At 37.1% G+C, this 27,600-nt stretch overlaps 2 protein-coding genes across 5 annotated transcripts in view; one reads left to right on the top strand and one right to left on the bottom strand.

The window, feature by feature from the left end:
- The window catches only part of LOC147267556 (cytosolic 10-formyltetrahydrofolate dehydrogenase-like), a 100,227-nt gene that overhangs the window by 32,390 nt on the left and 40,237 nt on the right, over window positions 1-27,600 (top strand). The window lies entirely within an intron of this gene.
- LOC147267557 (uncharacterized) lies at window positions 622-27,600 on the bottom strand. 3 transcript variants are annotated; one of them, XR_015112047.1, is made up of 3 exons: window positions 27,379-27,600; window positions 6,512-18,207; window positions 622-3,556 (listed from the first exon to the last, which is right to left on the bottom strand). XR_015112047.1 is itself a non-coding variant. In XM_086198466.1 (2 exons), exons 1-2 carry the CDS (start codon window positions 27,575-27,577, stop codon window positions 2,772-2,774), a joined length of 984 nt encoding a protein of 327 aa, XP_086054592.1. In that variant the 5' UTR covers window positions 27,578-27,600; the 3' UTR covers window positions 622-2,771. The 3 variants fall into 3 exon arrangements, 2 of the variants coding, with proteins under 2 accessions (XP_086054592.1, XP_086054593.1); XM_086198466.1 differs by lacking the exon at window positions 6,512-18,207; XM_086198467.1 differs by lacking the exon at window positions 622-3,556 and having other exon boundaries at window positions 5,794-18,207.

Here is a 27,600-nt window from a genome sequence, read left to right as displayed (position 1 = left end):
TTTCAGTTGAAGTTGAACAATGAGGGCATCATTCCAGCAACCTCTATAGCCCAACTATTTAAAGGAACTGTTGAGTTCTATTCGTTTGGACTTGTCTTTTATGCTACCACATGGCTCATTATAATGCAATAAACGTTTTTTTCACATTTCAACCCAAATGTGTTGTGAACACACATTTTTATGTACTGTCCATAATGTATTCGTTCTCATTTATAGGACAGAAATAATAATGTGGAGTTTTATGCATTGATTTGATGGTTGGTTTTTGTTTATTAATATTAAAATGAATTGTCATTGTGAATGTGAACCAAGGGATGATCCTGGTCTACTTTCTGCAACCCAAAGCATGATCTGATGTAGAATAAAGGTCAGTCAAGAAAGCACTGGGTCCATTGACCTACAGTTTTATGCTTATTGATTTATTTTGATGGGGGAATAAATCTTAAACAGTGTACAAAAACAATGAGAGAAGTGAATCCTGTACACAGTGAAGTTGTGTCTGCACTCGGGAACAAGGAAATACGTTTATCTTCTATATGATGATGGATGATAGCTGCCTGTTAGAGAATGTTGTGGGACAGAGACACCCAATGAGCCCCCCCCCCCCCCCAAAAGCACCCGAGCATGATAATGACACATTGTTACTTGTTAGTTGCTCAACCTTGTCACATCTGCAATATCAGTACCAGATACTCAAGAGTATCAGGCCCATCCCTACTTTATACACACTCTACTCATAGGCTACAAAGTACATGTGTGGGTGGGGAGAGCGGACTATGGCAGTTTGTCCAATGTCGACAGCTCATATTACAAGTTTTAACTACATGAAAACTAAAAGTGTACTTGTACCCATAGCATGAGACAATGTTTTCAAAATGACTGAAGTTCTCTTCTGTAATTCTGAGTCAAATTCAGCTACATTTTGTGCAGTCAGCACACTGAGAGCTTTGAGTTTGAAACATCATACAGTAAATTAATTCTAGAGTTTTAATTTAACAATGTTTATGTAACATTTCACGACAGCTCACAAATTTATGTACTTAACCTGTTTGGATATGTCTATAGCATAAATCTAGGAAGGTTTGATATGAATTGAAATAAGTTTACTGTCAGTTCTATGGTTCCAATATACTCAGAGCAGAAGATGTAAATGTTCACATTTTAATTTGATCTAATTTGTTGTCTCACTGTCACTTTATTTACAGAGTACAAAACATTGTAAACAGTTGTCTGTCAGAATAGAGAGTCATCCAGGATTACACAGGCACATCTGTAATGATGTTGCATCCGGAATAGTTGGAGCTTTGTTCCTTCTTTACCATATCAGTGTTTTATTTTATTTTATTATTGTTAAAATTGCATGACAAAACAGAATACAATACAGAGGATGCAGTAAATGAAACAGTAGTACAATAACATTAGACTGTCATTTATGTATGAAATTTTATGTAAATGGTCCAAAAGTACAACATCAAGCTTAATATTTAATTAATAAATAGAGGTGTGTGTGCCTCCAGTGGTATGATAACCTTTCAATATATGTGGGATTTCATATTTACTAATGTGATGAATTACTAAATTACTATCACATTTAATTTATTATTACGTAATGATGACAATTGCCGTGGCCATGAAGGGATGAGGCCAGAGCAATTGGCTGATCTATCTTCCTTCAGTGGAGTATTGCCTTGAGTCACAGCCAAAGTCAAAGAGGTTGCTTGCCCAACACCCAGTGGTTCCTGCTGTCCAGGATAACCTCCTGACCATCCAGAGGGACTCCATCCACTGGGGAGGAGAGCTGCACTAGTTATTGCATGCACATGGCAACTATGTTTCCAACCCAGCCATCATGGATGACTGCAAATGCCCATACAATCCTTTTTAAAAAAAAATAATGATGATGATAGATTTTAATCTGATCTGATGAGCTAAAACATGAACACGATTGGCAGGTTTTATATTAAGTATAATCCAAACATACAGCAATAGATCCCTCCTTTGTGAGAATGATAATGTTAAATATTTAGTGACTCTCTTTTACAGAGGAGTTGATCTATTGTAATGGTATCTTTAAAGGTAGTATTTTGTTGTGCTGCTGAACTAAACTTGGTTTAGTGATAGATGGGTAGGACCTGTGGTACTATATATAATTGTCTGACTACAGCATAGCTTTTACTCACCTTTTTATTCCCGTTTACACGTTTACAGGGCAGGTTTGAAAAAATGCAAACACATATTTAATTTAAACAATTTCACACAATTAAATTCAACTTTGATTGTAGCTTTAATTTGGTTCCTGGTTTTCACTGTAATCGGTTGAGTTATGTCAGGTAATATTTGCCAGATACCCCTGATACTGCAGAGAGAGTGTCCAATAGACTTACTGTACATCATCACCCAGTGGAACATCAACTGTATATCACTTTTCACTGCCTGAGGTGGAGTATACTGCATACACAAAAAGCTCAGCATCATCATCTCTCCTGGATGGGTTTCCTTTAGTTTCCACAAATTGCAAGCAGTAGCTTTTCCGTCTCTGCAAGCTTGAGTGATGTGATCAAGTTAGGAGCAGGTATAGCAAATTTAAATCAGGTTACATCAAAAAATGTATCTGTTCTAGAGTTCTCCTACCATACATTCACACAGGACTAACGACAGTGTTAAAGTCATTCATACATAATATAAATCATGCTGTTAAGTCTGATATCATAAATTTGCCTTTTTCAGCAAGAGAAAATTATGCTGCCCCGTCCTGCAATGTGAACATTCAGTTAGGATGGACTCTGATTGGTTGACAATTTGATACCATGAACTTCTTGCATATGCCTCTTCATCAGCAGCCTTTCAGTAAATAACTCATCGCAGTCCCCACATTTGTACGGTCTTTCCTCTTTGTGTTTGGCTAAAACATGTTTCCTAAGAGTTGAACCTCTGTTGAATGATTTCTCACAAATGTGGCAACTAAAAGGCTTCTCTCCTGTGTGAGTTCTTATATGTTCTGTCATGTGTCCTTTCAATTTGAAACACTTGCCACAGAAGTGGCAGCTGTAAGGCCTCTCTCCTGTGTGTACTCTCATGTGATTCTGCAGGTTGCTTTGACAGGGTATATGTTTTCCACATATGTGACAGTCAAAGTTTCCCTTACTGTCCTGCGACTTGCCTTCATGTGTCTTGAGGTGCCATGTAAGCACAGTTTTTTTGGTAAATATGTAGTTGCAAATGTGACAGCGGTATAAAGTAGTGCTTGTCTTTTCCTTGGAATGCTGTGGCTCCACTATGGGGGTTTGGGTTAATTCTCTGTTCTCCTCTGCTGCTCTACAGTCTTCTAACTGCTGTACTGTTTTGATAAGTTCTTTTGTCAAGGCATCGCCATCATCACTGTCCTCCCCTGAAGCTTGGTCTGCCCCCCCATTAATCCACATTTCCTCCTTCTGTTCTGCACTATCTTCTTTAATCTTGGAAGGTCCTGGTTCATACTGGCACAAACTTTGGCTGTAGTCCTGCTGTTTAGAGGGTATCTCCTCAATGGGCGTCTGCACAGTTGGTTGTTTGACATCTGAAAGGATCAAAATGGAAGCATGTTATATTTGCACATAAAGAAATCATCAGCATCAAAACAGTTTTCCCAGCATTTCATCCATTAGGATTTTTACTTTTGAGATCATTTTGATCAGCTGCCTTGGATGCTCTTCAGCTTGATTGTGGGACAAACCAGGCATAACTGAAAATGTGCAGAACTAAAGTAGCTAGTGTTTTATTAATGGTACACCAAACCTTTCCTGTGAGAATTCATATTTCTTTTTAAGGACACATGGACTGTATTTAGATACCACTCATGTGTCCTTAATAATAGTAGTTGTTGCCAAACCACTTTCTTGTTTGAACAGTACACAAAGAAGCACAATTTCGTCTTTGGGCAGTACAAATTCAAACACACCATGTGTATGTACATCTGCAGTTAGACACTCTTCGACACTTTTTCTGGTATAAATTCTAACCTTATTACAACTGCTCCTGATGTGATAAGACATCATTTTGAGGTTCTTGTTAAGGATGGGATTTTGGTATGAATAGAGAATATATATGTATTAGTAAGGGTTGTCCGCTATGAATATAGGGTTTGGTATCATTTACATTTGAACCAGTATCGGTTCAGTATCTGGAAATAGGTACAATGGTAGCAGCACTTTTTTGTCTGACTGTGCGACTATTCACTGCATGTCCTTTCCAATACATTTCAACACATTACTGTTTTTTTAATCAGCCACTTGTTGAGCAAGGGCTCACTGTGCATGTTGCCTAGTGCCATAGTGCTAACCTGTTCAGGGCGTGTGACTGAAACTTGGTAGCTGTCGATCATCCTGAGTGGGAAGGGGACTTTTTTTTTGTATTCCCAAATTCAATGTCCATCTGTCATTTCTGCAGTGCAACCATGGCTTTGTCTGAGAGGGATAACTGTCCAGGAATACTGTTACACCGCAATATGAGGATGTGGCTGTGGATATGGAGGAGGAGCAACTCAAGAGGCATGTGGGTGGTTGAGACACATGGGTGTTTCTCTCTCCAGATGACTATTCATCTACTATGATGGATGTGGCACTCTCACACTCATTGTTCCCTCCAGATTTTACTGACCAGCTTAATGAGATTAATTTAGAGCTGCAGGGTAAGGCGGGACTGAAACTTCCCAAATCATAGATAAATAAATGACTCAATAAATAGATTAAAATAGCAAAAATTCCCCTGTTGATTTAATATCCTACTATAAATGTTAATATATTTATTCTTAAATGAATATATTATTTTCCCCTTTCCCCAGCACCCTCATTTATCTCCCTAAACATATTTAATGTATTCTGTACAGAGAACCAAGCATTGCTATTCATATGGCTTTGAAACTTTTGCTTGGACCTGTATGTATGTTGTGACTGGTGTTCTTGTGTTTTTGAAAAGGATCCCCTCATGCGTCCCATTCCATGGCTTGAAGCCTAAAGGTCATTAGTGGCCTTCACACGAGAAGAACTTAGCTCTCTGCTCATCACCAGGTAGAACCCAGAGAGCACAGTGAAGGCTCAAAACAGAAAATTAAATGAGAATTAAATAAATGGTGGTATTTTGCCATTTTAAATCATTTATTGAGTCATCTATTTTTTATTTTTATTTTTTTATAGTTGATTTTGGCAGTGGGCGGCACGGTGGTGCAGTAGTAAGCACTGTTGCCTCACAGCAAGAAGGTTCCAGGTATGAGCCCTGGCTTGAGTAAGGGATCTTTCTGTGTGGAGTTTGCATGTTCTCCCTGTGCCAGCATTGGTTCTCTACGGGTACTCCAGCTTCCTCCCACAGCCCAAAGACATGCAAATGGGGCCTAGGCTAATTGGATAATCTAAATTGACCACAGGCGCAGCTGTGAGTGTGAATGGTTGTCTGTCTATATGTGTTTGCCCTGCAATGGACTCGCGACCTGTCCAGGGTGTACCCAGCCTCTTGCCCGAAAGCTGCTGGAATAGGCTTCAGCCCCCCCCCCCCCCCCTGACCCTTAACAGGATAAGCGGTAGAAAATGGATGGATGGATGGTTTTGGCAATTTCAGAACTTTGTCGTAATCATCATGATCAGTTCAATGAGCACACTGAAGAGACAGTTATTGCTGTCAATGAGGCTGCAACCTCAGCTGACTGGCAACTTTAAATGTAGATCTTGGTTTGGCAAACGTCATTTAGAGGCAGAAGCTCAAATATTTAATGTAAATGCAGTTGTTAACAAAATGTTATTTGCATGTATAGCTCTGCACAACTGCTATGGTCAAGCAGTAATTTTTCCTTACCAATGACAGCACCAGGAAATTTGTCCTCATCTGGAATTTGTTCATTAAGATTGTTTCCTGGAACTTTTGGCTGTAACTCAGACATTACACCTGCCAGGTGTCCAGGACAACCATAATGTCATCTGTTAGCCATTGAACAGCATCACTGACCAGGTCAGTTGGGCATGAAAGTCTTGTTCAAGGACATCTCAGTAAATGTGACTGGATGTAATGACAGTGTCATGAGGAGCATCTGAACAAGGCCTTAGTGATAAAACTACATCTGTAGTATGTACTGGTATTAGGAGACATACACAATAGCAATTAATGTAAAGCAAAAAAATTATTGATGTTTCATTTCAGTTAATTAATTTCAACATTAAATCACATAACCAATAACAAACTTTTTTATATAAATAAAGTCAAAGTGTGCTCCCAATGAAATGACGCTGGTGTGAGCATGAGCAGAAGACACGCACTAATGGTGTTCATAGTGTTATATAACTGTTAAGACCCATTTTTTGAAACCATTTTCTCAAAACTGTAATATTCACAAAACTCTTCAAACACCACCAAACAATCAAAACAAACATGATTCATCTGTCTAAGCAGCACATCTTCCTTGAAATATACTGGAGACATATGGAACGCATAACATGAGCAGAATGGGGTTTATTTATACCAACTCCACTCGTAAAGAGCAAGTTACCTGGAGTTTCTATCATTATACATGCCTGGAAGATCGTGTTGCTGTGAACAGAAAATATGATGCATTACACAAAATGTAATAAATTTACCCGCAGTTTGTAATAACTTATCACTTATGCACTACATAAAAAAATGTGGCTTGCACTTTTTCCTGATGAAAACCTTCTAAAGCTCATTAAAACCTAATCAAGTCCATTAAATAATCAACTTAAATTGATGACTTCATCTATACACATTTTAATCTTACTTAAATCACCAAAATCTCTTATCTCATCTAAATGTTCTATTTTAACAATTAAGCTAGGGTTACAAGATCAACTTTTTACCATCTTGCAAATATAGCTGAACTTGGGGACTTTGTGGCAAAAGCTGACATGGAAAAACTCAATGGACTATCAAAAACTATTGTTTTAACTCAGTTGTTCAGTTCCTACAGTGGCCAGAATTTCAGACAACACCATTCAGATTTTTAAAGGGGACCTATTGTGCTTTTCCAGCTTTTTGGACTTATAAATATGTTTAAAATGTTGGCTACTTGTTCAAGATGATGTGGAAGTGTCATATCATGAGATAGGCATGTCTTAAACTGGTCCCCGGCGGCAGTTTCAGTCAGCTTTGTAGTGTTGAAAATGCTCAGATTTTGAGAGTTTTTTCAAATGTCTCATTTTGTGACATCACAACTTCAGGGGAAGCTCCAGATACGGCAACTCACCTGACTCTGGTCTCAGTGCCCAGAAGTGTTGCCACCCACCCCACCTTGCCATGGAAGTATACGTTGCAGACTACAGAGCTATAGTGTTATCATATAAATGGCTAACAAAGTGTTTTTTCGGGCGCAAACACTTGGTTTTTTTGAATGGACTTCCCAAAGTAAATGAATTAAGGCAGCAATGGGAAGATTTTTTGTTTTCAGGGAAGCAAGTAACTCTTTCATCTTCACTGCTCATGTGCTCTTGGCATTACACGGACAGCAGTTTCCTAAACAAACCTAAATTTGATGCTGGATTTGTGAAAAAGATAATCTCAAAGGCAACTGCTGTCCGGTCTTAACATGGTCATGAGGACACCTATAAGTAACATTCTGTCAGTGTCTTGTCTGTTTTCAGCTCTCAACTGCAGTATAAATACAAGCAGCGGGTACACACAGTACAGCATTAGATTCTTTGCTGAATTTTTATGTCAGGCCATGGTGAAAAAAAAAAAACAGTAACAGAGTAGCAGGATGTTACATCTTCAGAATCTTAAACTACAGTTTCATCATCACAAGGCCTGTAAGTTACTACAAAGAAGAACTAATTTAGTGAGGTAACTTAGGGGTTAACTCTGGGTTTTCTGTACTACGACAGTGGTTCAATTCTTGTGCATCTCCATGGTAACTTATCCTGAATGGCTAACCTGGTCCAGGGCAGGTTATGTCCCAGATTTAGATCGCAACGTTAAAAGCACAACTTCCTGACCAACCAGCTCTCTTGGAAAATAGCATCGCTGTTTTTTACGTTATATCCAACCGTATGATGATAATATGAGATGTGGTGGAATTTAGCGTTTACCATTCAGAGACGTCTTGTAAAAGTCGTTGCTACAACGCTGGTTCAGGTTGTGTATTGTTGTTGTCTGGGTGTGATTCTGGGTCCAAGACATATGGTTGTATCGCTGAAGTCGGCATTTTTAAAATTCTAAAATTGTAAACAAGCTGGTTACCAGGTGAGACAATTTCTTTGCATGTGAAAGGAGGCGTGTTACTATGCAGCAGGAGGGAGCAGGCTCCTCGATATGTTGACCAATCTCAGCAGAGTGGGCACGGTAGGGGCAGAGAGGGTGTGTGTGTGTGTGGGGGGGGGGGGGGGGGGGGTGCTGAACCCGAGCATTTTTCAGAGGGAAGCAGCAAAGAGGCAGAAAGGAGGAGTACACACACTGTTGTATGCGATACTTATGGAGATTTTTTATTGATCAAATCTTTTTAATAGTGCCCCACTGGGGTCCAACACTGTATTAAAAGCCCTTGAAATGAGTATAATAGGGTCTCTTTAACTCACAGGCTTCCTGTCAACCATAGATCTGAATATAAGACAATGCAGCTTGTTTGTAAATCAAAACATGCAGGTAAGTGTACAAGTATATTACATACAAGTTTATGAATACAATTTTTCTAGGCCTCTCAGGTCGAGACGGAGTGGGCCACTAGTTTAGTACTGTGCTAGGATTAAACTTGGTGAAGCAACCTTTAGTCACAGTGATGCACATCTCCAGAACAAACACCTGGTTGATCCTAAAAGGACCCTTAATCTTGAAAACTTTGGTAACAGAGTCAATTCCATTTTATTTGTATAGCGCCAAATCACAACAAAAGTTATCTCATGACACTTAACAAGTAGAGCAGGTTTAGCACCACTGTCTGTCAATAAATTTGCACCCAACAATTGTCCATGAGCAACCAGATCCTGCAACAGTGATTACGAAAACCTTCCTTTTAACAGGCAGGAACGTCAAGCAGATCCAGCCTCAATGGGAACGGCCATCTGCTTTGACCAGTTGGGGGGAAAGCCAGCAAGAGAGTGGGGCAGAGACAAAGACAGATGACCCGATGACAATGGAGGTAGACAGATATACAGAAGGACAGAGAGGAGCAGAGATAAGGAGGGAGAGAAGGGGTAAGAGAATGATGGACAGATGAGGACATGAGCAGGTGATGCTAAGGGTGGCAGATTGAGCCTCTTCAGGTCTGTCGCCTCCTCCAGCAGCCCCCAGGATCTGGGATGTGGGAAATGCAAAGGCTTCAGAGAAGAAGATGAGTTTGTAACACATATGAGTAGGTTATATGTATAACACATACAGGAGGACAGAGAGGAGGAGAGAGAAGCCCAGTGCACATAAGAGATCCCCGGCAGACTAAGCCTATAGCAGCATATCTAAGGGCTAGCCTAAGACAGACCTTACTGTAAGCCTGATCAAAAAGGAAGGTCTTAAGTCTGCTCTTAAAAGAAGAGAGGGTGTCTGCCTCCTGGACTGAAACTGGAGGCGGTTCCACGGGAGAGGAGCTTGATAGCTGAAGGCTCTGGCTCCCATTCTACTTTAAGAAACGCTAGGAACCACAAGTAACCCTGCATCCTGGGAGTGAAGGGTTCTAGCTGGCTAATAGGGTACTATGAGCTCTGTCAAATATGAAGGTGCCTGATTGCTGAGGACTTTGAATGTTAGAAGAAAAATTTTGAATTCTATTCTGAATTTAACAGATAGCCAATGCAGAGAAGCCAGTACAGGAGAGACATGGTCTCTTCTAGCAGTTCTAGTCAACACACGGGCAGCACTGTTTAGGACCAGCTGGAGAGTGTTAAGGGACTTATAGGTGCAACCTGATAGGAGAATTGCAGTAATCCAGCTTGGAAGTGACAAAAGCATGGACTAGTCTTACTGCATCTTTTAAGACAGGATGTGTCTGATCTTAGTGATGTTACATAAATGAAAGAAAGCAGTCCTGGAGAAATGTTTAACGTGGGAGCTGAAGGACAGACCCTGATCACAGATAACTCCTAGGTTCCTTACAGTCGTGCTGGGGGCCACAGTGATACCATCCAGGGTACCTATCTCATTAGATAAGGTGTTTCTGATGTATTTTGGGCCCAGCACAATAACTTAGATGTTATCTGAGTTTAATAAAAGGAAATTGTGGGACATCCATGTTTTAATTCCTTTAGACAGGCCTCCAGTATGGTCAGCTTATTTGTTTCATGTGGATGCATTGATCAGTACAGCTGTGTGTTGTCTGCAAAACAGTGAAAATTAATCGAGTTTTTCCATATTATGTGACCTAGTGGAAGCACATACAGAGTGAAGAGGACTGGCCCAAGCACAGACCCTTGTAGCTGACTGTCGTAGTTTCAGGGGAATAATCACTACAAGTACAAACTGCAATCGACCGAGGAAATATGACCAAAACCAGTTTGGTGAAGTTCTTCTCATGCCAATGGCATGGTCCAGTCTCTGTAATAGAAAATGATGGTCAATGGTATCAAAAGCTGCACTAAGATCTAATAAGATCAGCACAGAGACGAGTCCCTCATCTGATGCCAGTCGAAGGTCATTGGTAACTTTGACTCTTGCTGTTTCTGTGCTATGATGAACCCTGAAACGTGACTGGAAATCCTCCAGTAAGCTGTTGCTATGGAGAAAGTCAAAGAGCTGTTTGGCCAAAATTTTGGAGAGAAAAGGAAGATTCGATATTGGTCTGTAGCTGGCAAAAACTTCTAGATCCAGAGTTGTTTTTTGAGAAGGGGTTTAAATACTGCTTCTTTAAGGGACTGTGGGACATAACCGGATAGCAGTGAAACATTAATTATATCTAAGAGAGAAGCGCTAACTGGGGGAGAGAATATTTGAGCAGCTTTGTTGGGATGGGTCTAGGTGACAGGTAGATGGTTTTAAGGAGGAAATTATTGTACTAAGTTCATGAATGTAAATAGGAAAAAAAATATCCAGGTGTTTGTCTGGTCCTACAGCTGCCTCCAAGGTTTCTGAGATTATACATGATGTTTTGTCAGCTGATGGCAGGAGAAGAAGAATTTTTTTCTCTCGTAAGTAGAATTCATTCATTTTTGATTGAGTTCACGTTGGCACTAGAAACACTGAAATGGACAGCAACATATTTCACTCCAGAGGAGCAAACTATGATGTTTTACAAATAATCAGGAATTCATATTGGATATAAATCCATAGAAGAGGTTAAAGTAACACAGTAACACACACACACACACACACATATCCTTGTTCTTATATCTTTGTGAGGACTTTCATTGATGTCATGCATTCTCCATGCAGCCCCTTACCCTAAACCTGACCATCACAACTAACTGCCTGACCCTAACCTTGACCCTAAACCTAACCATAAACTAAACCCTAAAACCATGTCTTGACCTTCAAATGGCCCTTTGAAGATAACTAAAATGTCCTCACTTTCTAAAAATGTCCTCACTCTGCAGTTAAATACGTATTTGAGTCCTCAATATGTAGCAAGTACAAGAACACGCACAAACACACACACACACACAGAGGAAAGAAGAGTCTGGTATTTTCAGAACAGTACAGGAGTGTAGTAGCAGTATCTTGCACTTTTATACAATCTCTGGTGACAGTAAAACAGCTTTAGCCTTGTTTTTGACTTAACACTGACCCATATTGCCATAGATGCCAAGCTGATGAATATCTATGTCTAATGCAGGGTCATTTGACCCAGGACTGGACGTTGATTTAAAATGCTCCAATTGTAGATCTTGCACCTGTATATTTTCATGCTCTTATACAATAGGTTGCTTGTACTCTTTTAACCCGAGAACTGTTAAAAGTTCAGTGCTGTTTTCATTAGGGAATCATCATTGATCTCACTTACAGATGCATGGCATACCACTTTCACAATGCACGGTGAAAAAAATCTAACATTAGCTTAGCTATTTAAGCAGATAAGTGAGCAAACTGTCTTGTGCACTTAAGAGAAGTCAGATTAAATAATGACTGCATAATGTTATACTTCAACAGCACCACAGCTAACCTGGTGCTATGCTAACCAGGAACCATACTAAGCAAATGCTAGCAAATCATCAAACCTGCCAGTGGAAGACATGCTTACTAACACAGGCAATGACTCCACCGCTTTCGGGATGCAACGTCATTTATCTCTGCACTCAGTGCAGCAGAAATTTCCACAGTGTATTGGACGTTGTTTGTTAGTTTGTGCCCATCATATTAACCTAATATTTCTGGCTGAATTTTCTCCTTTTTTTGTCAGTTTTGGTGATGAGTCTGCACATGTTTTTTTTTTTTTATATTGAAAACTGCCTGGATAACAACTACACCATTTGTATGAGGCTTTCTGTCTCATGTACTCTGCTGTCTGCAAAGCAATTTGCTGTCTGTCGAAAATAGACTTGCTGTATGGATGCGCCCCCTTGTCATCGTGTGGTTATATGTATATATATACATATATATACATATGTATACATATACATATATATACACATATACATATACACACACACACACACACACACATATATATAAACAGAGTTTTTGTTGAGCACCTAGACAACTGATGAAAAACAGGAATTTCCATTAGTCTCATTATTCTGCACAATGATGTATGCCATAATCATCTAGCAATTTGATAAAATGTCTTTTCTGTTGTGATGAAACACATTATGTACGCTGTTTCCTATCTTGTTTCATGCCCCATTGTTCATCCCACAATTATTTCTATATTTGTCATCAGACACAATTTTGGAGCATGCGAAATAACACTCTATGTTAAAGGCTAATTTGTTATAACAAAATCATATAAATTAATCACACAAAAAAACATGTTTGTGTGTTAAAATCAAGTCTAAGGTCAAACAAACAGCTGGAAGCATGAAACGTTGCTTTTAGGTAAGACCACCAGCTGTAAGATTCCAAAACATGAAGGCAGATATTTGATGTGTGAATTGATTAACGACAGTGTAAAAGACATTTTAGTGCATTATTTTGACAGAAACGAACAAACAAATGTTGTATGTGAATGTGAATGTAAATGAACACTTACAGACTTTACCTGATGTTATCGTTTCTTTTATTTCCATGCAAAGCTGTAATATTTAGGCGATTGGATTGAATAATGACCCAACACTCATGTCAATATACTTCCGTCAAGTGACTTTTTGATTCTTGGGACTGCTCTAGGATCTAGTTGATTGAAATAAAAAAGAAGGGTTACAGTAAGATAAAACAATCACGGCATGTTGATTAAATTCATGGTAACAATCCATGTCACTCAAAGTAATTTTTGCAGGTAATGGTTTGTCCTCATCACCTTCTTAAACTAAAAGATAGTCTCTGTGTTCTTCTGTTATTGGAAGGGTTTTGAAGTGAGATTTCGGCCATTTTACTTGAAAAACTAGGGTTTGATTTACAGGTATTTCACACCAAATGTCTAAGCTGTGCATTTTAGATTAAAAAAAAAAATGTTGATTTGGTATTCCTCAAAAGTTATGCAATATGACATTCTGCACCCCCTTTTAATTATTTATTTGTGAATTCAAACAAAACATGGTTTAGCCAAGTTCTTGGAAAAACATGCTTTAAGCAGGTGAAATTTATTGTGTGTATAAAAATTAATCTTGCCACTCATTTTCTTTTACACTGAAACTCTATTAATAGTTTTCAGGCATATATTTTTACGAAGTGTTTAGTGTCTCCATAACAGGGATAAAGATGAGAGAGGGTAGTAATATACTAGCATCGTTTTATGCTCGGAACTGCAAAAAGAGCAATTGACAAGTATATCAACTAAAGTGGAAGTTGTCACATTATGTAGGTATACACAAACTTTAAGGATTTCTGCTAAACCTTGTTTGAAACACAGACACAAGAGGCATGACTTTGCCACCATCAATAACTCAATATGTGTATTTAGAAATTAGTATGTCATAATTTCGCTTTCTTTTAATTTAAAGGGTGGTAATACTCAGTAAATTTACCAAGTTTGTGGATTTTATAATAATCCATACCATGTTATTACCAGTTGCAATGCATGCTTTTAAATGTTAAGAAAATCAAACTATGCATTATTTTTAATACTTTAATGCGACAAGCACTGTGAATTTTGGGGGTTGGACAAATACGAGACAATAAAAATGTTCTCATATCTGCTTTTATCCAGTCTACATGTTGGATAGGATCCAGGAGCACAATGTAGCTCATTCATCAGTTTTTATAAACTCATGGAAGAACCAGTCAGAAACTTCCAATTCAGAGGACACAATCTTTCCACAAGTAACTGTGCAGTCCAGTACTAACTATGGAAACCTCATCTAGTTAAAAAAATGCTCCCTATATTCTCTCAAGCAAGCCTGGATTAAAAAACTGATGACCAATTTACAACTGCAACGCTGACATACCTAATGAGGATAATAGGGCCTTAATGATATGGATTTTTTAGGGCTGATGCTAATTTTGATATGAGGGAATAAAAAACATCTGATAACCGATATATTGGCTAATTAAATTTTTTACATTTTTCATATCAAAAAAGACAAAATACCTGCGTATGATGGCTCGATATAATTCTAAACACTTGTAATGAAGATTTAAATTGAAGAGCAACACTCACTGTCATGTCAGTGAACAAAGAAGTCTCTCTGACAGTGTTAACATTTACAAACTAATACATTTAATTATTATTGATTTCATGGTTGGACTGTTATTGATGTGCTTTGCATTGCAGTGTCTAATAAAGAGGTCAGTAAGTGTATATCTGCAAGTAAGAGACAGCTAGCAGTTGCCTCGTATGGTAGAAAAACCTACTTTTTACTTTTTTAAACTTCTCGAAATTGTTAATCCATTTTTAACAAAACTTTGCATCCATAATGTTATACACAGGCAATAAAAAGTTTTTCAAAGTTATGCAATATGTATCCCGAAAAACGCAAAACAAACACACAATGTTGCAAAAGTGTTGCATATCTTAGAAACAACTGGTCTCATTAACATATGACTGCCCTAATGAATGTGCAAAATTTGCTGCAAGGTGGAACTTGCATCATGTCTACTGTGCGCTGGATTGGACTTGCATTGGGCTTGGACCTTGTTCATACTTGCTTTCAAGTCTATTTTTTTTCTGCAAAGGAAACAATTTTTATCGGCATTCAGTCCAGATAACAGAACAATGGACACCGATTTATCAGCTTTGCTCCGATTGGCATTGGTGGGAACACACAAACTGGGGGTGAATGTAGTAATTTACATCTGGTTTCAGGAGCTTCCTATTTTGAACAGACCTACATTGAGCAGTGGGAGCTCATCAATAATATACATGGAGGAATGAAATGAATGAAAACTTATTATCACTGCTTTTACCTTCCACAATTCTAAGTCATCTCAGCCACAACTTTTATTTGGCTGTCTGGGTTCAAGCTGCAGTGTTGTAACATTGTTCAGTTGGTATTAGTTTAGAAACACTGGAGCTTGAATTTTTTTTCCCTCCACTTCAGCAACCCAATATTTCTCACAGGCACAATATCTGCAACGGACACAATTATAAGAAGGATTCATCCTAATAAAAAGTACCCTTAAGTATTCACAGGTATTTATCAGCTTGGCATTAATGGGAGTAACTTCCATCATGATGGTAACACAGACTGGAACTTTTTTTATGGTGATAACCAGATATTGTATCCAAGAAAGAGATACTACACTTCAGTGATTTTTCAACAGCTCCGGCCACTTCTTTCAGTTTGTGTGGTCACTACCTTTGTTAAAATGGACATGATGTATCAGGAAAAAGTCAACTCCTCATTTCCAGCGTTATCCTCTATTTTAACTGTCATGCTCTCCACAATCATAGACACACAGATATCATTATGGCAGCTCCAACTTCTGATCTGATCCACTTCTAACTGCCAACACTGTGCATGCTTCAGCCTATAACCACCCAAAGCAGACACATGCACGTGTGCATATTTTCACATACATAAACATTTGTTTGGAGTTGATACTACTCAATGGTGTTGCCACAGCCAGGAAGGAGAGAAGGCAACAAATAGCTGACTGTGTAAATGCATAAATTAACAGACTTTTCGATAGCTCTGCTCCATCATTGTGTGGCGTGTATCTGACAAAATCACCTTGGATTGAAATAAATGAATCATAGGCAGAGACAATGGAGTATACTGTTGACAGTTGAAGTAACAGTGTAGATACAAACTGTGGGACTGTATAGGAGCCCAACTGTGATTCATCCATCTGGCTAAATATGGTTCCAAATTAACTGTCAATAATTCTCTCAAGAGAAAAATCAGTATTGATAATGGAGGTCATAGTCAGGACACAGGGTTTTATCTGTCATAATCCCACAATCAATGCACTGATGTCAAATTATGAATGGGATGAATGGTAAATGGTCTCATTGTCTATGAGACCACTGGCCTATGGTTGCCCATATATATTTTGACCACGCATTTTACCTCTTAGCTTGCTCTGGATCAGGTTAGGTCTGCAAAAATGAGCCAACTACATAGTCGAGAAAATCTCAGGTTGACCCTGAAGTTAACTCTCTAACCAAAGATGGCATAGATAAGTATGGAAACCATACAGTGAGAGGATGGCCAGGTAGACAAGTAAATAAAAACACAAAATTAAAACCAGCCAAAGCAAAACAATTACAGATAGTAACAATTATAAAGCACATTTAAGGATCTTTTTGTCAGTATCACACAATACAATGAGACATAAGAAAGAGACAATGAAATTATAGAATCCATAACAACCTAACAACCTTCATCTATACATCATTAGCAAAGAAAGAGGGTGCACACTGGACAGAATGTACCAGCTACCCTTCCGAAATCTTTTCTCTCATACAACTATTCCCAAGTTTTATAACAACCAGATCAGGTCGCTTCCTTTGTTGATGATGTTCGTAAGTTCACAGAACCATAACACTGCAACTGTCTTCACATTTTGAAATATCTTCAATGTAAAGAAGATTTTTTTATTAAATTAATATTAATAAAAAAATTCTTCTTTACATTGAAGATATTTCAAAATGTTAAGCCAGGCAGGCAAGTTTGTTGCAGTTTTTATTATCCAGTAGTATGTTGTGAGTTGTGAAACACATTTTAAACCATCAACTATATCTGCATTTTCCTGGATGGGCAACTACATTCATGATGCAACTATTTATCATATATTGCAATGTCGTTCACGATAATCACAATCAATCTCTTAAATCATGCAGGACCAATTAATTCATTTAATTTTTGGTCATATGAACCAGTTAATCTGAACACAAACAACATGGCCTTGACAACACGAACAATACCTTGTACCTATGAAGTCAATTTCATAATCAGCGCAACCCTAAAATATATTAAATCTATTTTCAGTTCAACAGGAGACAGGAGAATTACTGACCATCAGTGGTAACTGGCTCCAGCAGTGCTGCAATAATCTTATTTCAAACTGAGAAGGTAATATCGTGGATTGGCTTCATGTGCTGTTTAATGTGACCTAGCAGGGGAAAGTGACGGCTGCATTGCATGCACTTGTATGGCAGATTCTCCATGTGTTTGATCCTGGCATGCTTACTCATGATCGTAGATCTGTTGAAACCCCTCCCACAGATATAACAAGTGTAAGGTCTTTCCCCAGTGTGAGCCCTTATATGTCCTTTCATATGACCTTGAAGTTTGTATCTGTTACCACAAATGGGACAGACAAATGATCTTTCATTTGAATGTGTTCTCAAATTGTTGGTCGTGGGACTTGAATGAATAGCATGATGCAATTTTAACTCCACTTCTGTCAGAAATGGTTGATTGCAAATATTACAAAGAAAAAGATATGGAAGTGTTCCAAAGGATGATAATAGTTCTTGTGATGGTATCTCATATTCTCTGTGCATTTTGATTGATGTAGCTTGAGTTAGGCTTTCTGGTGCCTCATATTTAGCATGTGCTCTAAATGTCACAATTCCAGTTAGCTTGTCTGGGATAGCTCTGTTGTCATGCATTACTACTGGGACAGCTGAGCTGGTGCAGGGTTCGGCCTTTTCCTCTTTAATGGACAGGATGACTGGATCCTCCTTCGCAGCACTGGGAATACATTCCTTCTCTATTTGCTGTGGCTGAGCAGAAACCTCCTGTGTCGGTATGGGCAAATCGATCTGCCTTGAATCTGTAACAGCAGATAGGAAAATGTTTTTGGTAGCAGCTAGAAGAGGTACTTATCTGATCATACATGAGGTAGATGTTGGGAAACTTGGACGATCCCCATCCTTGAGGCTCGCACCAACAGTAGCAGACAAAATCAAAACACATTGATAAACACTTGCATTAGTGGGCAATGGGTTCAGATTTTCCCACCAGCAATTATGTGCATTGTGTGGCATATGCAAGCTGCAGTAGGGTCCCCCATCATCCATTTTCAGTGAATACAGTCATGAAAAAAGCCTGTGAAAAATACAGTACCTAAATCACCTTTTTGGATCATTTTGGTTCTAAATCAGAATTAAACAGCAAGCCATATGACCTCAAAGAAGCAGTTTACCATCTTTGCCAGCAAAGTATTCTTGCCTGATACAGCCACAAAATGAAAATGACAAGGATCCAGATGAGGCCTAAGTACTCATTTTCTAAGGTACCAAAATTTCCAAAAGGCTCAGTGGGTGCAGCTGATACATCCATGTGGCAGATAATATCAATCACTATTGGCCCGTTACAGATACATGACTATCAGCATATGTAGTCAGATTTTTCGCTGATATGAACATAGTTTTGCAGACCATATATCCAAATGAAGTTAATCATTTTAACAAAATGATGTCATTTTGGATAATGAAGTTTATTTATGGTAAAATATCAAGGATCCACCTTTGTCATTGTATTTTTTTTAACAACATTTCAGGGCTTGTTGTCAAAAGAATATTGGGTAACATAGAAATTTTGCAATTTTTTTACTCCAATTTGCTGCTGTGAGGGGAGATGAGCAGGACTTATATGTCAGAATGATCTCTCAAAGCTTACTTCATCATGTGTGATTTTTTTTTTAAATACAGAAATATATACAATGCTGCATTTTTGGCAGACAGCTTGTCCCTCTTTTCAACCCAAATAAATAATCTCCACTGCTTGCTCACTATCTACACATCTGACTAACAATAAAAGTGCTGCTAAATTTAAGTGGGAACAACAGTCTGAGTTCAGTTTGAATTACTGAGGTGTATGACTGCAAAAATAGGTCCATTTCCCAAACCTATCACTCTAAGTACAAATTCAATCCATATAAAAGGTATGTTACTTATTTTGAAACTATTCTTCATATTCTGAATTTTTTTTAGTATCAGATGCAGAAATTATTTTTTGACAACTGTAGCAGAATGAGTCTGAATGTGTTGACCTGCCATTAATTTAGCGCTGGGGATATTCTTGTTTGATCTCATACAATAACAGTACTTCCAACTAACAATACCCTTTTCTGAACTTTATTTTGAATAATGAAGAGTTTTGTTGTTGTTTTTTAACCAATAAGGCCAAACTTCTTAATGGCACACATTTATTGAAACTGTGAACTCAACATTTCCTAGTACTGACACACAGAATAAAAGCCATCATTACTCATCTGTTGCACTTATCAACCTCCCTGCAGGGTAAGGCAGCCTGATATTTAACACCAATAAAGTGTTTGATTGTTGAACTCCATAAATGAGTATCACAGAATGTCTGGGTTACCGTAATAAAAAGTATCTGTCTCAGAATTTTCAAGGGACAATAATTGAGGTACATCAGTGTGTTGGTTGAGAATTTATCAAAATCTGAAGGAAGCAAGTTTCTAACGAGGAAGTTCATCAAGAACATATTGTCTCACACGCTAGAAAGCTTTATGGCACATCAAGCTGCACAGAGCAGACTGAGCATGACAAAAAGTCCCTACTCAAACAGCATAGAGAACAATGTTCAAGACAACACATGTGCATACTCCAAGGCAACCCCAAATAAAAAAAAACAGAAAGAAAGGGGTTTAATACAACCATGCACTCTATGTACAAGTGATAGAAACACAAAAAAACAAGAGACAACAACCAATTCAGCAGATTCTTAGATACGATCATGCCCAGTCGGTATTCAGGATTCCCCATCAAATGTTGTTAAGTTTTGTCTGATTCTACAGTCACACTTAAATGAATATCATAGGTGAATCAGTTACAGCGTGACATTCTTGGTTAATTTCACAACATGAAAATACTCTCTCATAGTGCTCTCACAGAGCTCATTGCATCCTCCTGTGTGTAGTTTTTTTTTTTTACATTTGCAACTTTATTATTACCTTTATTGAAAAAAGGTCATCACTTTTTAGTTTTCATCCTTCTGTTAGAATATAGTGTATAATATAGTGGTATATATGATAGTTGGTGGTATTATGTGGTAATGCTCCATCACGTTTTAAAACTCACAGAGTGACTATGAACTGGAGCTTGGTGAAAAAATGCTAATCAAGCATTGCATCATTGTAATTGCAATATCTGTCAAAAAAAAATCACTGAGTTGTTTTTTTTTGCAAAATTGTTCAACCTTATTTGCAATTCGCTCTGATGCATCATGCTACTACTATCAATCATCAGGGAGATGCTTCTAAAACTTAACTGGAGCTTAAAAATGCTCCAGAGCATGGTAGCCTCTGGCATTCCCAAACAGCAGCAAATTGGAGCCGCCGAACTGTCTTCCTTGATCTGGCTACCAAGCCAAACTGAATGGTGTGACACAGGGTCCTTGACCAGACAAGTAACCAAGACATCAACGATCACGATGAATGAGATCCAAAATTTCTTTGTGGAGATGGGAAAGACTTAAAGAAGCATAACCATCAATGCAGCACGATGTCAAGTTTGCCTGTTTATGACTGACTGGGCAGACAAAGGCCATTCCTCACTTAAAGGCCTAAATCATGTGAGCCATACTTTTGTACAAAGCACCTAAACGACTCACACAATGAAAAACAAAACCCTCAGTCTGATGAAATGAAGACTGAACTGTTTGGCAGCAATTCCCAAAAATGTGTGAGTAACAAACAGGCACTGAACATCACTTTAATTATATCAGTGGTTGTCAAACTTTTTTTTACCAGATACCACCTCAGGAAAAATTAACTGCTTAAAGTATCACCAATGACCAAAGTTAAAAATATTGCAGAGTAGCAGCTCTATTCAGCTAAAGCAGGGGTGGGACAATTTTTTCCTCAGAGGGCCACACTGGCTTGGATAATGTAAGATAGATAGATAGATAGATAGATAGATAGATAGATAGATAGATAGATATAGATAGATATCTAGATATAGATAGATATAGATATCTATAGATATAGATATCTATATATATCTATATCTATATATATAGATATCTATATATATCTATATAGATATAGATATATCTATATCTATATCTATATATATCTATATCTATATAGATATATATATATATATATAATGGGTGTCAGTGTTAAAGCATTATTAACTAGTTAACCCCACTTCCCTTTATCGCCAATAATTTTTTTATCGTGATTAACGCGCACTGTGCTTTTTGACCCTTTGACCATGCTGTAGTTTGCGGAAAACCAGAAATGAACGCACCACTCGTCAAACATGCGAGATGCAGCCAGTTGCAGCTTGTAGACAAAATAAAAAAACAGAGAGCAGATGAGCATTAAGGTAGGACTAACACGGAAAAGAATACGTCAGTTTTAAATGGAAAGTTCAACTTCAAAGCCCTGCCAGATGGCAGACAGGAAAAAAGTGATATGCATACACTGTAAAGCTGAACTTAGTTTCCACCGGAGTACGAGCAGTCTGAAGTATCACTTCTCTGCGAAGCATACAGCTGATGCAAAGAGCCCTCCGCTCCCTTCTGCCGTAAAACAAACCACGCTGGATTGTTTGGCACGACGGAGCCCATTGGAGGCGTCCACCACCCGCAATATCCCCACTATATCATTTGAGTCCTGTTCTGTATTGCACTGCCCCCTGTTTAATGTACACTTTATTCATTGTTTTTATTTGATTCATTCTGTGCATCACAGTTTGACGCAATGCATACGGGTCATCCTTTTGTGTTAATGGCTTAATAGTTCATGTACTTCAGTTAGTACTAGTAATCATTACTATTATATGTGTTGGGCTTGAGTTGTTGATTTTTTTTTTCTTTTTACCCTGTGCATCATTTGTTTTGGGGCAGCACAGTGGTGCAGTAGTTAGCACTGCCGCCTCACAGCAAGAAGGTTCCAGGTTCGAGTCCCGGCTCGGGCACGGGATCTTTCTGTGTGGAGTTTCCATGTTCTCCCCGTGCCTGCGTGGGGTCTCTCCGGTACTCCGGCTTCTTCCCACAGTCCAAAGACATGCAACTGGGGACAAGGCTAATTGGATACACTGAATTAACCGTAGGTATGAATGCGAGTGTGAATGGTTGTCTGTCTATATGTGTTGGCCCTGCAATGGACTGGTGACCTGTCCAGTGTGAACCCCGCCTCTCACCCGTAGCCGCTGGGATAGGCTCCAACCCCCCGCGAACCTTAACAGGATAAGAGGGAGAAAATGGATGGATGGATGGATCTTTTGTTTTGTTTGTACTTCTGGAAAGTACAATGTTCCAGCACTAATAAACATGCTGCATTTGCAAAAAGCAGCTATTTGCCTACTCCTATGTTGATATTGTTAATTACAAAAATGAAAAATATCAGTTTAAGGTAGATTTAGAGCAGATAAAAAATATATGATTAATCGTGAGTTAACTATGGACAATCATGCGATTAATTAGATTAATTTTTTAATTGACTGACAGGTGTATACACATATATATATACATGTGTATATATATATATATATATATATATATATATATATATATATACACACACATATATATACACATATATATATATACACATATACATGTATATATATATACATACACATACATGTAGAAATATACATACACATACATGTATATATACATACACATACATGTATATATATACATACACATACATGTATATATAAATACATACATATACATGTGTATATATATAAATACATACATATACATGTGTATATATATACATACGCATACATGTATATATATACATACGCATACATGTATATATATACATACGCATACATGTATATATATACATACGCATACATGTATATATATACATACACATACATGTATATATATCTACATACACATACATGTATATATATCTACATACACATATATTTAATATATACATATATACACACACACATTTATACACACATATATACGTACATATACATATATACGTACATATATACGTAAATATACATATATACGTACATATATACATACATAAATATATATACATACATATATACGTACATAAACATATATACGTACATATATATTTACATATACATATATACGTATATATACACATATATATGTGTGTATATACATATACTTATATACATGTATATATGTATGTATACATACATATATACATACATATACATACTGTATACACATACATACATATACATACTGTATACACATACATATAAACACACATACACATATACAGTATGTATATATATGCGTATATGTATACAGTATGTATATATGCGTATATGTATACATATGTGTATATGTATGCGTATATGTATACATATGTGTATATACATGCGTATATGTATACATATGTGTATATACATGCGTATATGTATACATATGTGTATATACATGCGTATATGTATACATATGTGTATATATATGCGTATATGTATACATATGTGTATATATACGTATATGTATACATGTGTATATATACGTATATGTGTACATATGTGTGTATATACATGCGTATATGTATACATATGTGTATATATATGCGTATATGTATACATATGTGTATATATATGCGTATATGTATACATATGTGTATATATATACGTATATGTATACATGTGTATATATACGTATATGTATACATGTGTGTATATATATGCGTATATGTATACATGTGTGTATATATATACGTATACGTATATATACGTATACGTATAAAAATATATGTGTATATATACATATACATATATATACATACATATATGTATGTATATATATACATATATACATACATATATGTATGTATATATACACACATATATACATACATATATATGTATGTATATATACACACATATATACATATATATGTATGTATATATACACACATATATACACATATATGTATGTATATATACACACATATATACATATATATGTATGTATATATACACACATATATACATATATACATACATGTATGTATATATACATATATACATACATATATATGTATATATACATATATGTATATATATACATATATACATATACATACATATACATTCATATACATATATATACATATACATACATATACATACATATACATACATATATACATATACATATACATACATATATACATATACATACATATATAATAAGAAAAAAGAGTTTTACATGGCATCATAACATCCTCTGCCCTTAGACCCTTATATAGTCTCTGTGGATTTCCAATATATGCTTGCTGAACCTGTTTGCTCTATAACTGGCTTCAATAATGTGAGAGAGAAAGAGAGAGAGAGAATTTCCTTTTTTGTAGTATTAAATGAATATTCACAAATCCTGACTGATCCCTGATAATTTATTTGCCTAAATAAATTTGAATAGCTAGCGTCACAAGGTCGTACAACGAGCCCCGTCTGTGAACTGAGTTTGTCAAAAAATAAAATAACTTTTATACATTTTTATTCCATATATTTGACATTGACACAAAACAGCATTATCTAAGGTCTGCTACTGTAAGCCTATTTTACAATGATTATCTTCTTGTCAATGACTGCAGCTGCCTACAGGCTGACAAACACTAATGTAAACATGAAGACAAGTGGAAAAGGTGTGGGACAATTCTGCGCAAAAACATTGAATAGGCCAACTGCAGACATTGCAGAGCAGTGTATTTGAACACCTTACCCAACCAAGGTTAATGAACCATTCTCCTCTCAACTTTCAGTATGGAGCAAACCAGCAAAGCACAATAAAACGAAATGACCCCCATGGTTCTGAAAATTAGGTTAAAACAATCACAATCACAATGTCAGCCTGTGTGAAATAGGCTACAATTTACAATTTCATTTATATTACTGAGTATGTTTGTGATTGTAAACATGAAAACTTATCCTCTGAGTGTTTAGAGTCTTCTAACATACTGCTCAACAGCTGTCCTGATGTGCATGGAGCATGTGTGTATGGTCTCAGACCGCAGAATGGTCAATATGGATGCAGATGAGCAGGAAAATGACCAAAAATAACAGAACTGAACCGGTGGTGAACAAAACATCTGTCAAATATGTTATACGGCAATACTTGAACAGCTACATTACAAAGAAAGCTTTGCAGTGCAAAACTTGCAATGGTTAAGTCACTATGTCCCACGGCAACACCATAAATCTGTATCAACCCAGAAAACGTCAGAGAGAAAATTATAAAAATATTTAAGTGAAAGCCCAAACAATTAAAGACAAGTTTGAAAGCCCCCTAAGCCCAACACAATAACAAAGCACTTTACCAGTCACTCCATAGAATTAAAAAAAAACTCAAGGAGACATTAAAAAAAATCACTGACTTCAAAACAAACTACTTGTGACAAGACGTGATGCAGATATACATCATTAACAATAGAGGCATTTGGGAAGTGGTCTGCACACAGAACAGAGGTTATCAGCTATCCTTGCAGAATTTATATCGCCATCCTCAAGATTTATTAAAAAAATGACTGTAGGAGGCTTTGGCTGCATGGACTCGTGTGAGGAGAGTAAGGTTGTTACCACAACAGAGAAGGCTAGGAAGTTTACAGAAATGCCACACTGCTTCTTTCATTGCATACTGAAGAAATGCCATTATTGTATTTTCCTATATTGGATTACTTTAAAAGCAATGCAGTATCAACTTTAATGTATACATTTCTATGCTACTTAATATTGTATGTTGTGAGTTATGAAATAGGAATTTCAAAACAATCAATATTCTCTTAACTTTTCTTGATACACTAGCAGATTGTCATTAAAGTTAACTGTATGTAAATGCTAAAATTCATTAAGACCCAGGCCACATTTTACTGCCACCTGCTTAAATGAGGAAGTTAAAATAACAGTTAGCCCTGAAGCTAGCAATTTCTTTAACTTTAAACTGCAGCGTCTCTTTCACACACAGTTAGCTAGTATTTTCAAGAAAGCTTATTACAACTGCTATATTACACATACATTGTGACATTGTGTCAACAAATGAACACTATAAGAGGCCAAAGGATACCGTTTGATTCAAATGGTGACATACTGAAATAATACCCAAACTTGTAATTCACAGAATAAAACAAAACTAAAAATTTAAAGGACACCTTCTCACTTGCTGTATTTTATAATTACTTCATTACTTGACATTGTCCACAAAATGGTCTCATTATATCTTCATTTGCTCAGTGAGTGTTCAAGGCTTCACACCACAGGGGGCAACTAAGAACACTCTGGAGGGAGTGGGAAAGTGTGGGGAAAGGGGAGGTGTGGCTCCATTGCCGGTTTCCTTTGGTTTGCATGCTGTCCACAACTACAACATCTAGCATGAACAGACTTTGTATATAGTTCCTTTAACACTTAACAATATATCATTTATAAGACTGGTGTTGTTTAAGACAACAGTGAGGGAGACATTTTATGTCCTCTCTGACATTATTTGGAACACACAGCTACACAAGAGATTAAAATACTTGCGATAGTTGTATTAATGCCACAGTGGGAAAAAAATTGCATAATTTGAAAATAAATCAATGTAAAAAAATTAAATCCTCCATGAGCCAGAAAGCATCAGTGCCACAGTTAGTTACATATGTAGTAATAATCATGACACAAATTAAACTCAAACCAACATGCCTAAAGTCTACTATGTAAACATATAATTACAAGGTAGGAAAAAAGAAGTACTGAATTTATTCATAAATTAAATGAAATTGGCTTTATTGTAGTGATATGATCCTCTTTCTTGATCCAACATATGATACAAGTTCCATTTGAAACTTTCGTCACACAAAAACGTAGAGGTTTTATTTTTGAAATTTTACCGGAAATACGGCCCTCGTTTTTTGCAATCATCCGTCATTAGATAAGACATAAATGATGACTTGGCTGAAGGCAGTGAAAACACATTGCTTATATTTGTGGAGCCTCGATTATCACTCTGCCATCGTCAGGAGACGTACCTGCCCTGTGCAGTCTTATCTCCGGTTTGTAGACGAGATCCAGCAGCCGCTGCAGCCTCTGGTTTTCCAGCTTGGTCCTGTTCACCTCCTCCTGGTAGTCGAGTATTGTCCTCTCAACGAACCCGTAGATGTCTACCGCCGCTGCGGTTAATCTATCCGTCAGAAATACATTGAATGACTGAAGTGTCGCGGTGGCCATTGTGTAGCTTGACAATTAGCTGG

The sequence above is a fragment of the Aulostomus chinensis genome, chromosome 3 (genome assembly GCF_037954235.1).
Source record: "Aulostomus chinensis isolate RoL2024-O1b breed Wild chromosome 3, RoL_Achi_v1.0, whole genome shotgun sequence".
Lineage (NCBI taxonomy): Eukaryota > Metazoa > Chordata > Actinopteri > Syngnathiformes > Aulostomidae > Aulostomus > Aulostomus chinensis.
The sequence above is the reverse complement of the archived record's forward strand: the minus strand, read 5'-3'. Positions and strand labels throughout refer to the sequence as shown.